This window comes from Nerophis ophidion, linkage group LG07 (assembly GCF_033978795.1).
Source record: "Nerophis ophidion isolate RoL-2023_Sa linkage group LG07, RoL_Noph_v1.0, whole genome shotgun sequence".
Lineage (NCBI taxonomy): Eukaryota > Metazoa > Chordata > Actinopteri > Syngnathiformes > Syngnathidae > Nerophis > Nerophis ophidion.
Window position 1 is genome coordinate 879,901 of NC_084617.1, and position 20,343 is coordinate 900,243.

General features: G+C 41.3%; 1 protein-coding gene across 3 annotated transcripts in view; it reads right to left on the reverse strand.

The window, feature by feature from the left end:
* Positions 1-1,191: 1,191 nt before the first annotated feature.
* The window catches only part of LOC133555758 (dedicator of cytokinesis protein 7-like), an 84,245-nt gene continuing 65,093 nt past the window's right edge, over positions 1,192-20,343 (reverse strand). For 2 of the 3 annotated variants that reach the window (XM_061905084.1, XM_061905083.1), the window contains 12 exons: positions 20,231-20,331; positions 18,566-18,758; positions 18,358-18,501; positions 18,153-18,284; positions 16,587-16,601; positions 15,190-15,315; positions 14,943-15,032; positions 14,153-14,389; positions 13,950-14,093; positions 9,496-9,602; positions 9,250-9,423; positions 1,194-1,643 (listed from right to left, as the gene is read on the reverse strand). In XM_061905084.1, coding sequence (XP_061761068.1) covers positions 1,601-1,643; positions 9,250-9,423; positions 9,496-9,602; positions 13,950-14,093; positions 14,153-14,389; positions 14,943-15,032; positions 15,190-15,315; positions 16,587-16,601; positions 18,153-18,284; positions 18,358-18,501; positions 18,566-18,758; positions 20,231-20,331 — 1,506 coding nt within the window. In that variant the 3' untranslated portion in view covers positions 1,194-1,600. Of the gene's footprint in view, positions 1,644-9,068; positions 9,144-9,249; positions 9,424-9,495; positions 9,603-13,949; positions 14,094-14,152; positions 14,390-14,942; positions 15,033-15,189; positions 15,316-16,586; positions 16,602-18,152; positions 18,285-18,357; positions 18,502-18,565; positions 18,759-20,230; positions 20,332-20,343 lie in introns of all 3 variants that reach the window. The other variant, XR_009807396.1, reaches the window with a different exon arrangement.

A 20,343-nucleotide genomic window follows, 5' to 3' on the forward strand; every position in this document is an offset into this window, starting at 1 on the left:
TCCTCTAGTCTAGTCCCTGGTCAGTGTATGCAGAGTTGTCTTCTAGTCTAGTCCCTGGTCAGTGTATGCAGAGTTGTCCTCTAGTCTAGTCCCTGGTCAGTGTATGCAGAGTTGTCTTCTAGTCTAGTCCCTGGTCAGTGTATGCAGAGTTGTCTTCTAGTCTAGTCCCTGGTCAGTGTATGCAGAGTTGTCTTCTAGTCTAGTCCCTGGTCAGTGTATGCAGAGTTGTCTTCTAGTCTAGTCCCTGGTCAGTGTATGCAGAGTTGTCTTCTAGTCTAGTCCCTGGTCAGTGTATGCAGAGTTGTCTTCTAGTCTAGTCCCTGGTCAGTGTATGCAGAGTTGTCCTCTAGTCTAGTCCCTGGTCAGTGTATGCAGAGTTGTCCTCTAGTCTAGTCCCTGGTCAGTGTATGCAGAGTTGTCTTCTAGTCTAGTCCCTGGTCAGTGTATGCAGAGTTGTCTTCTAGTCTAGTCCCTGGTCAGTGTATGCAGAGTTGTCTTCTAGTCTAGTCCCTGGTCAGTGTATGCAGAGTTGTCTTCTAGTCTAGTCCCTGGTCAGTGTATGCAGAGTTGTCTTCTAGTCTAGTCCCTGGTCAGTGTATGCAGAGTTGTCTTCTAGTCTAGTCCCTGGTCAGTGTATGCAGAGTTGTCTTCTAGTCTAGTCCCTGGTCAGTGTATGCAGAGTTGTCTTCTAGTCTAGTCCCTGGTCAGTGTATGCAGAGTTGTCTTCTAGTCTAGTCCCTGGTCAGTGTATGCAGAGTTGTCCTCTAGTCTAGTCCCTGGTCAGTGTATGCAGAGTTGTCTTCTAGTCTAGTCCCTGGTCAGTGTATGCAGAGTTGTCTTCTAGTCTAGTCCCTGGTCAGTGTATGCAGAGTTGTCTTCTAGTCTAGTCCCTGGTCAGTGTATGCAGAGTTGTCTTCTAGTCTAGTCCCTGGTCAGTGTATGCAGAGTTGTCTTCTAGTCTAGTCCCTGGTCAGTGTATGCAGAGTTGTCTTCTAGTCTAGTCCCTGGTCAGTGTATGCAGAGTTGTCTTCTAGTCTAGTCCCTGGTCAGTGTATGCAGAGTTGTCCTCTAGTCTAGTCCCTGGTCAGTGTATGCAGAGTTGTCTTCTAGTCTAGTCCCTGGTCAGTGTATGCAGAGTTGTCTTCTAGTCTAGTCCCTGGTCAGTGTATGCAGAGTTGTCTTCTAGTCTAGTCCCTGGTCAGTGTATGCAGAGTTGTCTTCTAGTCTAGTCCCTGGTCAGTGTATGCAGAGTTGTCTTCTAGTCTAGTCCCTGGTCAGTGTATGCAGAGTTGTCTTCTAGTCTAGTCCCTGGTCAGTGTATGCAGAGTTGTCTTCTAGTCTAGTCCCTGGTCAGTGTTTGCAGAGTGCTGTCAGGGCCTCCCTAAAGATGTTTGCAGTGCAGATAAGTTCAGTATAAACAGTGTGGAGGTGAGAGGGGGAGGGGCTAGGAGTGACATATACATGTGTGTGTGTGTGTGTGTGTAGTGATGATGGGGTGTGAGGGTGATTGTGCTATGACAGGGTGACATGTGTGTGTGTGTGCAGTAAAATATGGTGTGTGTCAGCGAAGGGGGCGGAGCCTCTTGCTGTCAGGTAAGCTTTAAGACTCCACTTTGCGAAGGCTGGAGCGACTGTAGGAGTTCCTGCAAGTGTGAGAGAGAGAGAGAGAGATATGTTAATGTATGCTCTCATTAGCATACATTATATATTCAAAGACAGATGATTGAGTTATTATCATCCTCATTATTACAAACTTTAAATCCATTCAGCTGCTGACACAAAACTAGCTTACTGCTAATGCAAGGCCACCTGTGGCTCTTACAATAACAACATGGCTACAGCTGGGTTATTATACAGGTGACACACTACAATAACAACATGGCTACAGCTGGGTTATTATACAGGTGACACACTACAATAACAACATGGCTACAGCTGGGTTATTATACAGGTGACACACTACAATAACAACATGGCTACAGCTGGGTTATTATACAGGTGACACACCACAATAACATGGCTACAGCTGGGTTATTATACAGGTGACACACTACAATAACAACGTGGCTACAGCTGGGTTATTATACAGGTGACACACTACAATAACAACATGGCTACAGCTGGGTTATTATACAGGTGACACACTACAATAACAACATGGCTACAGCTGGGTTATTATACAGGTGACACACTACAATAACAACGTGGCTACAGCTGGGTTATTATACAGGTGACACACTACAATAACAACATGGCTACAGCTGGGTTATTATACAGGTGACACACTACAATAACAACATGGCTACAGCTGGGTTATTATACAGGTGACACACTACAATAACATGGCTACAGCTGGGTTATTATACAGGTGACACACTACAATAACAACGTGGCTACAGCTGGGTTATTATACAGGTGACACACTACAATAACAACGTGGCTACAGCTGGGTTATTATACAGGTGACACACTACAATAACAACATGGCTACAGCTGGGTTATTATACAGGTGACACACTACAATAACAACATGGCTACAGCTGGGTTATTATACAGGTGACACACTACAATAACAACGTGGCTACAGCTGGGTTATTATACAGGTGACACACTACAATAACAACAACGTGGCTACAGCTGGGTTATTATACAGGTGACACACTACAATAACAACATGGCTACAGCTGGGTTATTATACAGGTGACACACTACAATAACAACATGGCTACAGCTGGGTTATTATACAGGTGACACACTACAATAACGTGGCTACAGCTGGGTTATTATACAGGTGACACACTACAATAACAACATGGCTACAGCTGGGTTATTATACAGGTGACACACTACAATAACGTGGCTACAGCTGGGTTATTATACAGGTGACACACTACAATAACAACATGGCTACAGCTGGGTTATTATACAGGTGACACACTACAATAACAACATGGCTACAGCTGGGTTATTATACAGGTGACACACTACAATAACGTGGCTACAGCTGGGTTATTATACAGGTGACACACTACAATAACAACATGGCTACAGCTGGGTTATTATACAGGTGACACACTACAATAACAACATGGCTACAGCTGGGTTATTATACAGGTGACACACTACAATAACAACATGGCTACAGCTGGGTTATTATACAGGTGACACACTACAATAACAACATGGCTACAGCTGGGTTATTATACAGGTGACACACTACAATAACATGGCTACAGCTGGGTTATTATACAGGTGACACACTACAATAACAACGTGGCTACAGCTGGGTTATTATACAGGTGACACACTACAATAACAACGTGGCTACAGCTGGGTTATTATACAGGTGACACACTACAATAACAACGTGGCTACAGCTGGGTTATTATACAGGTGACACACTACAATAACAACATGGCTACAGCTGGGTTATTATACAGGTGACACACTACAATAACAACATGGCTACAGCTGGGTTATTATACAGGTGACACACTACAATAACAACGTGGCTACAGCTGGGTTATTATACAGGTGACACACTACAATAACAACAACGTGGCTACAGCTGGGTTATTATACAGGTGACACACTACAATAACAACATGGCTACAGCTGGGTTATTATACAGGTGACACACTACAATAACGTGGCTACAGCTGGGTTATTATACAGGTGACACACTACAATAACAACGTGGCTACAGCTGGGTTATTATACAGGTGACACACTACAATAACAACAACGTGGCTACAGCTGGGTTATTATACAGGTGACACACTACAATAACAACATGGCTACAGCTGGGTTATTATACAGGTGACACACTACAATAACGTGGCTACAGCTGGGTTATTATACAGGTGACACACTACAATAACATGGCTACAGCTGGGTTATTATACAGGTGACACACTACAATAACAACATGGCTACAGCTGGGTTATTATACAGGTGACACACTACAATAACAATGTGGCTACAGCTGGGTTATTATACAGGTGACACACTACAATAACATGGCTACAGCTGGGTTATTATACAGGTGACACACTACAATAACAACGTGGCTACAGCTGGGTTATTATACAGGTGACACACTACAATAACAACGTGGCTACAGCTGGGTTATTATACAGGTGACACACTACAATAACAACATGGCTACAGCTGGGTTATTATACAGGTGACACACTACAATAACAACGTGGCTACAGCTGGGTTATTATACAGGTGACACACTACAATAACAACATGGCTACAGCTGGGTTATTATACAGGTGACACACTACAATAACAACATGGCTACAGCTGGGTTATTATACAGGTGACACACTACAATAACATGGCTACAGCTGGGTTATTATACAGGTGACACACTACAATAACATGGCTACAGCTGGGTTATTATACAGGTGACACACTACAATAACATGGCTACAGCTGGGTTATTATACAGGTGACACACTACAATAACATGGCTACAGCTGGGTTATTATACAGGTGACACACTACAATAACAACATGGCTACAGCTGGGTTATTATACAGGTGACACACTACAATAACAACATGGCTACAGCTGGGTTATTATACAGGTGACACACTACAATAACAACATGGCTACAGCTGGGTTATTATACAGGTGACACACTACAATAACAACAACGTGGCTACAGCTGGGTTATTATACAGGTGACATACTACAATAACAACATGGCTACAGCTGGGTTATTATACAGGTGACACACTACAATAACGTGGCTACAGCTGGGTTATTATACAGGTGACACACTACAATAACATGGCTACAGCTGGGTTATTATACAGGTGACACACTACAATAACAACATGGCTACAGCTGGGTTATTATACAGGTGACACACTACAATAACAATGTGGCTACAGCTGGGTTATTATACAGGTGACACACTACAATAACATGGCTACAGCTGGGTTATTATACAGGTGACACACTACAATAACAACGTGGCTACAGCTGGGTTATTATACAGGTGACACACTACAATAACAACATGGCTACAGCTGGGTTATTATACAGGTGACACACTACAATAACAACATGGCTACAGCTGGGTTATTATACAGGTGACACACTACAATAACAACATGGCTACAGCTGGGTTATTATACAGGTGACACACTACAATAACAACATGGCTACAGCTGGGTTATTATACAGGTGACACACTACAATAACATGGCTACAGCTGGGTTATTATACAGGTGACACACTACAATAACAACAACGTGGCTACAGCTGTGTTATTATACAGGTGACACACTACAATAACAACATGGCTACAGCTGTGTTATTATACAGGTGACACACTACAATAACATGGCTACAGCTGGGTTATTATACAGGTGACACACTACAATAACGTGGCTACAGCTGGGTTATTATACAGGGGACACACTACAATAACAACGTGGCTACAGCTGGGTTATTATACAGGTGACACACTACAATAACAACGTGGCTACAGCTGGGTTATTATACAGGTGACACACTACAATAACAACGTGGCTACAGCTGGGTTATTATACAGGTGACACACTACAATAACAACGTGGCTACAGCTGGGTTATTATACAGGTGACACACTACAATAACAACGTGGCTACAGCTGGGTTATTATACAGGTGACACACTACAATAACAACATGGCTACAGCTGGGTTATTATACAGGTGACACACTACAATAACAACATGGCTACAGCTGGGTTATTATACAGGTGACACACTACAATAACAACATGGCTACAGCTGGGTTATTATACAGGTGACACACTACAATAACAACGTGGCTACAGCTGGGTTATTATACAGGTGACACACTACAATAACAACATAGCTACAGCTGGGTTATTATACAGGTGACACTACAATAACAACATGGCTACAGCTGGGTTATTATACAGGTGACACTACAATAACAACATGGCTACAGCTGGGTTATTATACAGGTGACACACTACAATAACAACGTGGCTACAGCTGGGTTATTATACAGGTGACACTACAATAACAACATGGCTACAGCTGGGTTATTATACAGGTGACACACTACAATAACAACATGGCTACAGCTGGGTTATTATACAGGTGACACACTACAATAACAACATGGCTACAGCTGGGTTATTATACAGGTGACACACTACAATAACAACATGGCTACAGCTGGGTTATTATACAGGTGACACACTACAATAACAACATGGCTACAGCTGGGTTATTATACAGGTGACACACTACAATAACAACATGGCTACAGCTGGGTTATTATACAGGTGACACACTACAATAGCAACATGGCTACAGCTGGGTTATTATACAGGTGACACACTACAATAACAACATGGCTACAGCTGGGTTATTATACAGGTGACACACTACAATAACAACATGGCTACAGCTGGGTTATTATACAGGTGACACACTACAATAACAACATGGCTACAGCTGGGTTATTATATAGGTGACACACTACAATAACAACAACGTGGCTACAGCTGGGTTATTATACAGGTGACACACTACAATAGCAACATGGCTACAGCTGGGTTATTATACAGGTGACACACTACAATAACATGGCTACAGCTGGGTTATTATACAGGTGACACACTACAATAACATGGCTACAGCTGGGTTATTATACAGGTGACACACTACAATAACATGGCTACAGCTGTGTTATTATACAGGTGACACACTACAATAACGTGGCTACAGCTGGGTTATTATACAGGTGACACACTACAATAACAACATGGCTACAGCTGGGTTATTATACAGGTGACACACTACAATAACAACATGGCTACAGCTGGGTTATTATACAGGTGACACACTACAATAACAACATGGCTACAGCTGGGTTATTATACAGGTGACACACTACAATAACATGGCTACAGCTGTGTTATTATACAGGTGACACACTACAATAACGTGGCTACAGCTGGGTTATTATACAGGTGACACACTACAATAACATGGCTACAGCTGGGTTATTACACAGGTGACACACTACAATAACAACGTGGCTACAGCTGGGTTATTATACAGGTGACACACTACAATAACAACATGGCTACAGCTGGGTTATTATACAGGTGACACACTACAATAACATGGCTACAGCTGTGTTATTATACAGGTGACACACTACAATAACGTGGCTACAGCTGGGTTATTATACAGGTGACACACTACAATAACAACATGGCTACAGCTGGGTTATTATACAGGTGACACACTACAATAACATGGCTACAGCTGGGTTATTATACAGGTGACACACTACAATAACAACGTGGCTACAGCTGGGTTATTATACAGGTGACACACTACAATAACAACGTGGCTACAGCTGGGTTATTATACAGGTGACACACTACAATAACATGGCTACAACTGGGTTATTATACAGGTGACACAAGCCAAATCAAGTATTGTTGTTGGTTTTTGGATGGCAGTGATTTAGAAATTGCTAGCCCCCATTAGCTGCATTGCTAACCACCTGTAAGCAGCCAAGTATTACAAATTCGACTGAAGTGAAGTGAATTATATTTATATAGCGCTTTTCTCAAGTGACTTAAAGCGCTTTACATAGTGAAAGCCAATATCTAAGTTCCATTTAAACCAGTGTGGGTGGCACTGGGAGCAGGTGGGTAAAGTGTCTTGCCCAAGGACACAACGGCAGAAACTAGGATGGCACAAGCGGGAATCGAACCTGCAACCCTCAAGTTGCTGGCACGGCCACTCTACCAACCGAGCTATGCAGACTGCAATAAAAGTGCCAGCTAACAGGTGGCATCAAAGCCATTTTGGGGGTTTGCATGCATCCTTGGCGTCCTCCATAGTCCAGCATGACTAGATGTGGTCTGCTACTGTGCAGTGGACATGTTCATGATGGAAAAGGCGGTTTGAAGAGAGACTGATTGAAATGGTGTCCTCTCTGTCTCTTATTGACACCACAGTCTTTCTGGCCTTTCAACACGTTTCCTGCAAATGTTCTGCTGCATGCCTTTGGACTTTTTTGCCCCCACTGAGGATCGGTGTTGGTAAAAACAACTTGGAGGGGCGGTGAATAATCATTTTGTGCTTAGCCGCTGAAAAGAGTGTCAACATTGAAAAAGCACTGAGGACAAGCTGCCACATCACATCACGTTGCCAGTCAGAACTAACACAAGCATTTTCTGCACTGATAGTTGGATCTTGAGTTGAGGTTCCACACCAGCAGAGCCTAAAATGACACTGATGATACCAGGCTGATACTAGTAGAGTACCACCATACTAATGAATCATATTCAGTACTATACCGCCTCCAAAAATGTAAACTAACACCATGGGTGGATCTACACCTGACATCCACTGTAATGATACCAAGTACAGGAGCGTGTCTAGTCGATACTACTATGATTACGTTGATATTTTTTAGCATCAACATTTATATAATGTTGATAAAGTCAGTAAATATGTCCCTGGACACATGAGGACTTTGAATATGACCAATGTATGATCCTGGAACTACTTGGTATCCACATGATCCATACCTAAATGTGTGGTATCATCCAAAACTAATGTCAAGTATCAAAGAAGAGAAGAATAAGTGATTATTACATTTGAACAGAAGTGTAGATAGAACATGTTAAAAGAGAAAATAAGCAGATATTAACAGTACATGAACAAGTAGATTAATAATCCATTTATACAGTTTGTCCCTCATAATGTGTATAAAATAATAGGTGTATAAATGACACAATATGTTACTGCAGACTAATTAGGAGTCTTTGTTTGTTTACTTGCTACTAAAAGACAAGTTGTCTAGTATGTTCAACATTTTATTGAAGGACTAAATGACAATAATAAACATAAGTTTCATCTACACTAACATTTTTTGTTCCAATAAAGCCAATAATGACATTTTGTGTGCTCCCCCTTTTTTAGAAAATTACCAAAAAGTATGGATACCAAAATATTGGTATGGGGCCAACAATAGATGATACTAAAAGCAAATGAAAAGAAAGATGACCTTTCTGGAGTCAAATAGAAGCTGCTTGTAATGATTCTGCAGACTTTTTGTTACACTGCTGCTTCACCTCCTTTCCTGGAGTGTGACACATGAAGGCTCTTCTTGAGTGTGAAGGGGGTGGAAAAGCTGTGTGAGCTTATTGTGTGTGTGTGTGTGTGTGTGTGTGTGTGTCTCAAGTTACCGCTGTGTTTGTGGAGCGGCAGCGGGCAGAGTTCTGTACAGCTGGGGGATCTTGCGGTTGAGGAGAGGACCAAGCGCTTCTTTGAGTTTAGTGTAGTTCCTCTCCAGCTCCCGGTGGTACTCCTTCTGGTCTGGCCCAATCAGAGACTTGTTCTTCCTCAGGGCGTCCTCACACCTGCACACAAGCAAGGGAAGGTGTGTGTGTTTTTACAAGGCACACAATAGGGACCTCAGAACGTGTCATCACCTTTTAGCAAAGTCTTTAAAGCACAGACGCAATTTGTTGTGATGGCGGAACAGCTTGGGGTCGTTGGGAATGTCGGCCAGAAAGACCTGCGCCACCTCCAGGGGGCCCTGTGGGGGGGGGGGCTGGTTACATATGTGCTGAAGAATGTCAACCTCCACAGCTCCCACAGAGCGAGGGGATTGACATTCCAAAGTCATGCAGGCTTTTTGACATTTTTAACACAATACACAATGAATACACAACCCGAGTGCCACAGCATCATACCATCATTGCAAATACTATATTTTACGGACTGGAAGGCGCACTTAAAATCCTTTCATTTTCTCCAAACTCCACAGTGCGCCTTATAACCCGATGCACCTAATGTACCGAATTATTTTGATCGTGCTTAACGACCTCGAAGCTATTTTATTTGGTACATGGTGTAATGATAAGTGTGACCAATAGATGGCAGTCACACAGAAGAGATATGTGTGGACTGCCATATGATGGCAGTCACACACAAGAGATTTGTGTAGACTGCAATATGACTCAAGTAAACAACATTTTATATGTTCCATTAAAAATATAGAACATTACACACGGCGCTCAAAAATCTATGAAAATGTTTTAGTATGACTTTGGTAGTTAAGAAGCCACAGCGCTTGATGGATTGTACTGTGCTTCAACATAATAGTATTATTATGCTGTGTGTATAAGGTAAGACATATTATCTGGTGTTTTGTTTTGCAATATTATGCAAAAGCAACTTTTCTTACCCTCTGGTACCTTCTGATCTGTATTTGGGATTTGCATAAGTCCTGAAAATTTGTGCAAGTCCGTCTTTGTAGTCTGTGGTGACACCGTAGTGGATAATCTTCTTTTTGTCTATCTTCTTGTTATGTGACATTCATCCTCCACTGTTGCCATTTCTAATATAAAGTAATGTAAAGTTCTTACTTTTATCTGTCAGTCAACTCACCATGAAAGCACTAAAACATACCGGTGTAGTGAGTTGACATTATTCACCCAAGGAACTTTACTTATTAGAGAGTTCCGGTCAGACAGTTTTTCACGGGACACATTTCGTGCGTTGTTGTGTCCTGATGAGAAGATGCTGCTCTGTTATTGATTGAAGTAAAGTTTGAATGTCATTAAACATGTAGTGCCATCTTTTGACACTTCCACACTACAACAAAGATGACCGGGAGAAGACGCTGTCCAGGTGGAGGCACGTAAATAAGAGCACCCACAAAACGCTGCATCCTGAAGAGACTGTCAGAAATTGAGTTGAAGATGAGGAGTAAAACATCATCTATGCAACATTTTGTGTAAAGAAGCACCATTACATGTTATGTAGACCACAAGGAAGTCTTTTACTTTTACAAAACAATAAATAACATGACTCCTTTAATGCGCCTTATAGTCCAGTGTACTTTTTGTATGAAAAAAGAGCTGAATAGTCCCACTCATCAGCAGTGCGTCTTATAATACGGTGCGCCCTATGGTCTGGAAAATACGGTAAATGGCCAAAAAATGATTACTCCTTTAATACAAATACTGTACTGGAGTTCTTTGTGTTAGCATAAATGATGGATAATGTATAAAAAGAGAAGTAGTTGGGTGCTGGTGGCGGGACAATAGCTAGTTGTGCATCGCTAGACTGAAGAAGGACAATATCACTTTGCTTCTTTTTAGTCAACTTTTTTCTTTTCATTAAATCTCTCCCAAACGTGAAACGAGACTTCTGTTGGCAGCGTATTAAAGAAAAGGAAAGTGAAATGAGACACTGTGAATTGCTTAGAAAGTGGAGTAATACCCTGGACCACGCCTCGACCACCGTGAAGGGGAAAGATGCCATCTTTGAAGATGGGAAAAGATTAGGTGCCATGAAATGCAGATTGGTAACTCAGCAGCAGAGTGCTTTCATTATTGAGACTTCCTTTCATTTAATTCTTGGCGGTAGTATTTTCATGACTGCATTTGATGTTTATTATGTGTTCCATGTGTTCTGTGTTTAGTGGCCCAACATTTGCAGCGAGAACATGCCATGACCGCCCTGGACTTTATACTTGTTAACAAACTTGTGATGTAACAGTAAACGCTATAATGATTATTTGCAACAGTCAGTAATACAGTTTCATTTTTTAATTACCAAAAAAAACCTCATTTATTAATGCATTTCCGGCAACAGGAATTCAGACGCGTGCGCCCTGGCGACGTTTGGCTTGATCATCATGGGAGGAGACTAACTAGACGGACTTTGCTCGTGACATTTCCCCTCGGAGTAAACGGAGCCGAGCGCTTGTTTTAACGTCATTTTCCCCTCACTTCCTGCCATACCTTTAAGAGCACACTGCTGTGTTTAGAAGGAGACAGGTGTGGACAATATTGGAGACACTTGTCCCCACACTTAAAGTATACAGCAAAGGAGAAAACTATTTGATGTTTTGCAGCAGGCAATGTGTCGTAAATGTTGTCAGAACTTGTTTATCAAGTCTTTACTTTGTTTACTGGGATGTTCACTCTTCCCTTATTTAACTGCAACCTGTATCACTGTTCAAATAACATCAATACTCGCTAAAATGTTTTGTCATCTCATCAAATTGAACGCAGGCTGTGAAGATTGTTTATTCGATGTGAGAGGGAGAACTCCTGGTTTGGTTTTGTTGGCCCAACTGTTGTACTGAACCACTAGGAGACGGAGAAGAACTAGCTTGTTTATTAGACTTCATCTTCATTAGTCAAACTGCTTTGTGTTTTATTTTGATATCAAAAAGTAAACACCAAGGTTTTTTTTTTTTTTACATTAATTCTGTTTTTTTCATGTCACTAAGGCGTTACTTTTATTGTGTATAGTTAATTCCTGTACCACATATTTCTGCTCAAATTCTTAATGAATCTGTCCCGATACAGCATCTACATCTACATATAAATGTACATACATTCAATTAATCAAATACATTAAAAACTCTCTCTATCAAAATGTAAAAAAAAGAACAAAAAGCTGACAAGTTGATGTTATTAAAGAATAAAAAAAACTAATATTTGTCTATAAATATATGGATAACGTTTATCTATAGTCTTTTTACAACAGACAGTAGTAAAGAAGTAGAACCAACAGTGGTAAAGAAGTAGAACAGTAAAGAAATAGAACAGCTAGTGGTAAAGAAGTAGAAGAGCCAGGGGTAAATAAGTAGAAGAGTAAATAAGTAGAACAGTTAGTGGTAAAGAAGTAAAAGAGCCAGTGGTAAAGAATTAGAACATAAATAAGTAAAACAGCCAGTGGTAAAAAAGTAGAAGAGCCAGTGGTAAAGAAGTAGAAGAGCCAGTGGTAAAGAAGTAGAAGTGCTAGTGGTAAAAGGGTAGAAGATCCAGTGGTAAAGAAGTAGAAGAGCCAGTGGTAAAGAAGTAGAAGAGGCAGTGGTAAAGAAGTAGAAGTGCTAGTGGTAAAAGGGTAGAAGATCCAGTGGTAAAGAAGTAGAAGAGCCAGTAATAAAGACGTAGCAGAGCCGGAGGTAAAGAAGTAGAAGAGGCAGTGGTTAAGAAGTAGAAGAGGCAGTGGTGAAGAAGTAGAAGAGGCAGTGGTGAAGAAGTAGAAGAGCCGGTGGTAAAGAAGTAGAAGAGCCGGAGGTAAAGAAGTAGAAGAGGCAGTGGTGAAGAAGTAGAAGAGGCAGTGGTGAAGAAGTAGAAGATGCAGTGGTGAAGAAGTAGAAGAGCCGGTGGTAAAGAAGTAGAAGAGCCAGTGGTAAAGAAGTAGAAGAGGCAGTGGTGAAGAAGTAGAAGAGCCGGTGGTAAAGAAGTAGAAGAGGCAGTGGTGAAGAAGTAGAAGAGCCGGTGGTAAAGAAGTAGAAGAGCCGGTGGTAAAGAAGTAGAAGTGCTAGTGGTAAAAGGGTAGAAGATCCAGTGGTAAAGAAGTAGAAGAGCCAGTAATAAAGACGTAGCAGAGCCGGAGGTAAAGAAGTAGAAGAGGCAGTGGTTAAGAAGTAGAAGAGGCAGTGGTGAAGAAGTAGAAGAGGCAGTGGTGAAGAAGTAGAAGAGCCGGTGGTAAAGAAGTAGAAGAGCCGGAGGTAAAGAAGTAGAAGAGGCAGTGGTGAAGAAGTAGAAGAGGCAGTGGTGAAGAAGTAGAAGATGCAGTGGTGAAGAAGTAGAAGAGCCGGTGGTAAAGAAGTAGAAGAGCCAGTGGTAAAGAAGTAGAAGAGGCAGTGGTGAAGAAGTAGAAGAGCCGGTGGTAAAGAAGTAGAAGAGGCAGTGGTGAAGAAGTAGAAGAGCCGGTGGTAAAGAAGTAGAAGAGCCGGTGGTAAAGAAGTAGAAGATTTGGTGGTAAAGAAGTAGAAGATTTGGTGGTAAAGAGGTAGAAGAGTTGGTGGTAAAGAAGCAGAAGAGTTGGTGGTAAAGAAGTAGAAGATTTGGTGGTAAAGAGGTAGAAGAGTTGGTGGTAAAGAAGCAGAAGAGTTGGTGGTAAAGAAGAGCACCTGGTTGACAGTGGTGCCCACACAGCCCTGCAACACCATTTGCAGCATTTTGGAGTCGGCCGGGTCCTGGTTGGTGGCGAATGCCAGCTCTTGCGTCTTCTTCTGCATGTCTTCAATGGCCACCTCGATGGGCACCAGAATGATCTAGAAAAAGAAAGAAAGGAGGGTATTCTCTGCTGTGAAGAGTGCTGGGCGGACATTACCTCCTCCTTGTGGACCACGTTGATGCGTGTCTTGATGTACGGGAAGGCGTGTGAGGCGGTGAGGATGGTTTTGCGCTTGTATTGCTCGTGCAGGTCGCCGTGAGCGCGGCCGTCCAGCGTGAAGGGCGTGCAGTACATGAAGGTGCGCAGGTTGTAGTTCTTGTCAAAGTAGGTGATCCTCTCTTTCAACTCGTAGGTGTCGAAGAAAGGCTCCACGTATGTGATCTGGAGGTAGGCCTGAAGAGTAGCATCACAACAAATAGAAATCATTCAACAGAGATTCCACTGGCACTGGCTTTGTCCAACACACAAGACGACGTACAAGACTTCAAAGCAGAAGTATGTCACTATGTGGAATTTAATGAAGGAAGGAATCAGGCAAAGAAATCAAACACTTTAAAAAGTATTTCCAAACCACAAAGAAGAAGAAACATGACAAACATTTTAAACTTACTGAAAATGAGATTGTTATTCATCTAACCATGTGAAATACAACTCAATTCACCATTTATTATTTTTTACAATGCTATTAGGTACAATGGTGTACAAATAGAGAAGAGGAAGTGAGTAAAAGAAAAAGAAATGGGGTAGGATTAAATAAGTTCTGCTTCTTCCTACTCCTTTTTGCAGAAAAACTGGACCTTGTGATGAAAGTAGCAGCTTGGAACGTTATGCACGTACCAAATAAACTTCAACAATAAACAGTATTTTGCACTAAACATTCTGGACATATTTTCATACTGAATAACAATTTTTGGCCTGCAAAATCATTATTAGCAATCCATGTTACCTTGTTGGCGTCCAGTTTGGTTTTGTCCACTGGGCTGGAGTCCTTGATTATTTCCACCACCTCATCACCGAACCTCTCCGAGTAGAACTCCTGCACAGCACACACACACGCGCGCACACACACACACACACACACACGCGCACACACATACACACACACACACACACACACACACACACACACACACACTCAGCAAAAACATCTCTCCATCAATCCCCTTCAGTGCTTTTATTTGTGCTCAACGTGCCTCCAGCCTGTGGGAGATCTCCGCCAACTTGGTGATTGACGGCTCCTTGTAGACAAATTCCTGCTCGTCCAGGTCTCCAAAGTGAGAGCCGTAGAAACCCACCCGGAAGTAAGTTCCAAACATTCTCTGAACACTGGGAGGGAAACATGCGTTACATTCATGACAGCAGTTACTGAGGCAGCCTGGGACTACTCTTGTCCCCATACCAATATTTTAGTACAGCTACCAACATTATTTCAATACTTGTCAGTACTTTTCTAAATAAAGGGCAACACAAAAAATGTCATTATTGGCTTTACTTGAACAAAAAATGTTAGGGTACATGAAACTTATGTTTATTATTGTCATTTAGTCCTTCAATAAAATGTTGAACATACTAGACAACTTGTCTTTTAGTAGCAAGTAAACAAACAAAGACTCCTAATTAGTCTGCAGTAACATATTGTGTCATTTATACACCTATTATTTTATACACATTATGAGGGACAATGCCAAGAGTGTGTGCAAAGCAGTAATCCGAGCAAAGGGTGGCTATTTTGAAGAAACTAGCTTATATAAGACATGTTATTTCACCTTTGTTTGTGAAGTACATAACTCCACATGTGTTCATTCCTAGTTTGGATGTGACAATCTACAATAGAAATAGTCATAGACATAAAGAAAACACATTGACTGAGAAGGTGTGTCCAAACTTTTAGCCTGTACTGTATGTCATTTACAGTACATACGGTATAAGTTACATATGGATATACCTCTTTGCAAATATTATACTGAATTTGAACAAATGCACCTTTCAAACCCTGTACATAAACATGTGTGCTCTGATTGCACAAATAAGAAGCTGTTTGTTCACATCTTCTCAATTTAGACTTTGTATTATTATGTTATTATGTTATTGCTACTAGTACTGAAGACTTTGCCAATTTGGCTGCTGTCACAACATATCAAAGTAGTAAACAATATGGGTTGTACTTGTATAGCACTTTTCTACCTCTTTTTAATGAGCCCAAAGCGCTTTGACAGCATTTCCACACTCGCCCATTCACACACTGACGGCAGGAACTGCCATGCAAGGCGCTCACCATACTTCATAGAACACTATTTCTCTGCTCCTTCTTACTCCTTTTCAAAAACATGTAGAATTGTGAAACCATAAACACGAGATGTACTTGAATGTAACCTCGTGTGCAACTATTAGCAGAAATGGAACACAGGCCTTATGTCACTCACCAGTCAATCACACGGGAGGCGGGACGAGACCATGTGATGTGGGAGACAGAGAATATTGTCAATACCAAACATATGACCAGCAACTGCAAGCCTAAACACTAAATTATACACATATCTGGAAATATTCTGCATAAAAACTCATCACATTTCAGAAATTAATGAGTTACCTCCCATCCTGAGCTCTGTAAAAAAAAAAAAGAACCGAATGAGAACCCACAAGGACGTGATAAGTACAGTACAGTACAGTACAGTACCTCAATTCACCAGCTCAATTGGTTCCATGACTGAGAATATAACTCAGCTCATTGAAATGAATTAAAATGCATTTAATTTGCACTTTTCCCCCTTAAACATCACAATTTAAACATGTAGAATACCCTTTAAAAAGAAAAAACTTTTAGATAAGAAATACTGTTTGAAAAACAATACAATAGACTACTACAGTACTGTAGTTTTATTAGGTAATGTATTAAAAATATAAGGAACAGGCCTCAAACTTAAGGCCATGAATTGATGAAGGTGGACCCCGACTTAAAGAAGTTGAAAAACTTATTGGGGTGTTACCATTTAGTGGTCAATTGTACGCAATATGTACTGTACTGTGCTATCTAATAATAAAAGTTTCAATCAATCTATCAAAGAGGTCCAAATCTGGCCAGCCACAATATTTTTGTGGCCCACAAAAGCCTGGAAATAATATGCGTGAATGAAATGCTTCATCTTTTCCCACTAAATATATTTATTTCCCTTTTGACATTAAAAAACATGTTTAAAATTCAATATTATCAATATCAAAATATTATATTGTCTATTCCAAAAATACTTTTTGTTAAAATAAAGATGAATACTGTACTTAAATATCTGTTTGACTTATGATTTCAAAACATATTATTAATCAAATTTTAGACTGTAAAAATGTCAATAGATTTTACGGTTAAATTCCACCGAGGTTTTTACTGTTTTGGTACTGTTTTTTTCCATATACAGTAAGACAGTAAAACATAAAAAAAACAAAAACAAACATTAAAACAATAAGATTTTAGGGTAAAAAAAAAATGTAGCTCTTGCTTGGACTTTACCGCATAAAACAGTGGTGTTGTTTCTCCATTCTTTTATTTGCTGTAAAAAACACTGCTTTTACTGTAAAATACTGGTGACTGAGCTGCCAGTTTTTAAAAGTAAAATTTAAAAACTTATTGTTAATGTATTACATAAATACACGTATATTCATATATATTATTCATTGTTGAAAGCGGCCCTCTGAGGGCAACCATTACTGCCAAGTGGCCCTCAATGAAAACATTTTTGTTTGCTCTCATTGCCCTCTCATTAGGTACAAGAGGTGAGAGCATTAACAGTGTCCATTTTGTTGGTAGCATCGGGTAATGGTGTTGAGAAAGCTAGTTATGCTATCTCCCACAATCTGAGTAGTGGGCGGGGCAGAGTGGACGGCGACAGACTGCCTGGAGCTTAAGGACCCGTGGGCGGAGGAGTAAGTCCCAGGTGGGCACACTAAGGACCCCGCTAATGGTTATGTCCGTCTTCAGCTATAAGCGAACACCAGCGACTAAGACTGGACATCTTTGGGTGGGGTTCACTATGCTAACTATTGGTTTGGAGGCTCGTAAGTCCAATTTCTGCTGGCATCTTAGAGCATTAAAACTAACTAAGAGACGGCGCTGGTAAGTTGAGGTAGCACTGTATGCGTTTCTCAGATGGACTCTGCATCTTACTTGGTTGTAGACTTTGTTGAAGGCGTCCTGCAGCTTCCCGTGGACCCCTGCCAGCTTTTTGAAGTCTCTGTTAGCTTCGTGAATGGGGAGAAGAATCTTGTACACCTCGTTGATGGCCTCGTACATGGCGGCCTGCGTGTGAAAGCACAAAGCTGAGCTTAAGAGTTGCCAGAGCCAGCGAGTGCTCGGAGAAGGTAAGTGGCACCATGTTGAAAGAGGCGGCCGCCTGCTCCAGGAGGCCAACCAGGCCCGACTCGCTAAAGTACTTCCCAGCACAAATGCCCTCCTCCTCTGGAGAAAGGACATCATCCGATACGGCCGACTCCTCCAGCACATTGGAGGAAATGTTCTGAAGAAGAAAAGCATGAAATGAGAATCGGCGCTCACATTTGGGGATGTATCCCAGTACTTACCTGAAAGGTGACACAACCAATTGGCAGGTAGCGACAATCCTCCAGCATGTTGAGGTACTCCGCCACCAGGGCGGCGCTGTGGACCAGACAGTGGGCGGCCTCAGCGTGGTTCCCTCTCTCCGAGTGCTTCCCCGCCATGTTCTGGAGCCACGTGAGGCGCAGGTCCGGGGAGTTCTGGTAGCCCTTTGCAATCCTGATGCAAAAAGATGGGCCCCATTGTGCAAAAGCAACTTTTCTTACCAATTGGTACCTGCTATTGTGTATATGGCTTCTGTACAAGTCCCACACATTTATAAATCAAACCGTGGAGCCATTGTGGAGAAGTTTTATAAAACAATATTGCTTTCCTCCATACTTCCGAGAAACGAGCCGTTTGAAATGTGCCCCATTGGTAATGTTTTGCCATTGGTGAAGTCAGCGGATTATCCACGTGTGGTAGAGATTAGTGTTTTGGTACCGCTACCAAAATGTTCTTCAATACTTTTCTAAATCAAGGGGACCACAAAAAATTGCATTACTGTCTTTATTGGAACAAAAAATGTTAGGGTACATGAAACATATGTTTATTATTGTCATTTAGTCCTTCAATAAAATGTTGAACATACTAGACAACTTGTCTTTTAGTAGCAAGTAAACAAACAAAGACTCCTAATTAGTCTGCAGTAACATATTGTGTCATTTATACACCTATTATTTTATACACATTATGACAAACTGTAAAAATGGATTATTAATCCACTTGTTAATTTACTGTTAATATCTGCTTATTTTCTGTTTTAAGATGTTCTATCTACAATTCTGTTCAAATGTAATAATCACTTATTCTTCTCTTCTTTGATACTTGACATTAGTTTTGGATGATACCACACATTTCAATCAATCAATTACTAATACAAGTACTGGTAATTGATTGACACACCCGAGTACTCGGTGTGCGCGCGCTGCTGAACATGCTCCTCTGTCGTGAAACCACCAATGTCACCATGTGACGACGACAGGGGGGTGGTGGACCGGTACTTTCCAGAGGCAGCATAGTACTGAATATGATTCATTATTATCGCAATTTTATACTAATACCGGTATACCGTACAACCCAAGTAGAGATTTACCCAAAGTGCTTTGCTCGAGTCTGCCATTGTGTATAGTCAATAAGCTCCTTCTTGTGTATAGTCAATAAGCTCCTTCTCCCACTGGGTGTGAGTTTTCCTTGCCCTTATGTGGGCCTACCGAGGATGTCGTAGTGGTTTGTGCAGCCCTTTGAGACACTAGTGATTTAGGGCTATATAAGTAAACATTGATTGATTGATTGATTCTCATTTGCCATCAGCTTCTTGTGAGGCAGACTGGGTCGTATGTACACATACATCCTCCGTTGTCGCCATTTGTAATAGGAAGTAGCGTGTAGTTCAAACTGGATCTGTCAGTAGACTTGTCATGAAAGCGCTAAGAGTCCAGAAAATGGGGCATTTTGAATTGACGGTCAGAAAGTGGCTTGAAAATGGTTTGCAAAACATTATCTGTGCAAGACTTGGAGCACATAACCAGCATTACATGTTATGTGGGACACAAGTGAGTGTTTTAAATGTAGAAAAATAATCATAATGTGACCTCTTAAAAATGCCAGACAGGTTTATTTTGCCACCAAGTAGATTCAAATGTACGTACCTGTACATAAGATCAATTAGCATCTCGGGATCCTGCTGATGCTCTTTCATCTTCACAGTGTCGGTAAGAATCATGTGCAAGTTGAACACTAGATCCTGGACCTGCAAAATCAC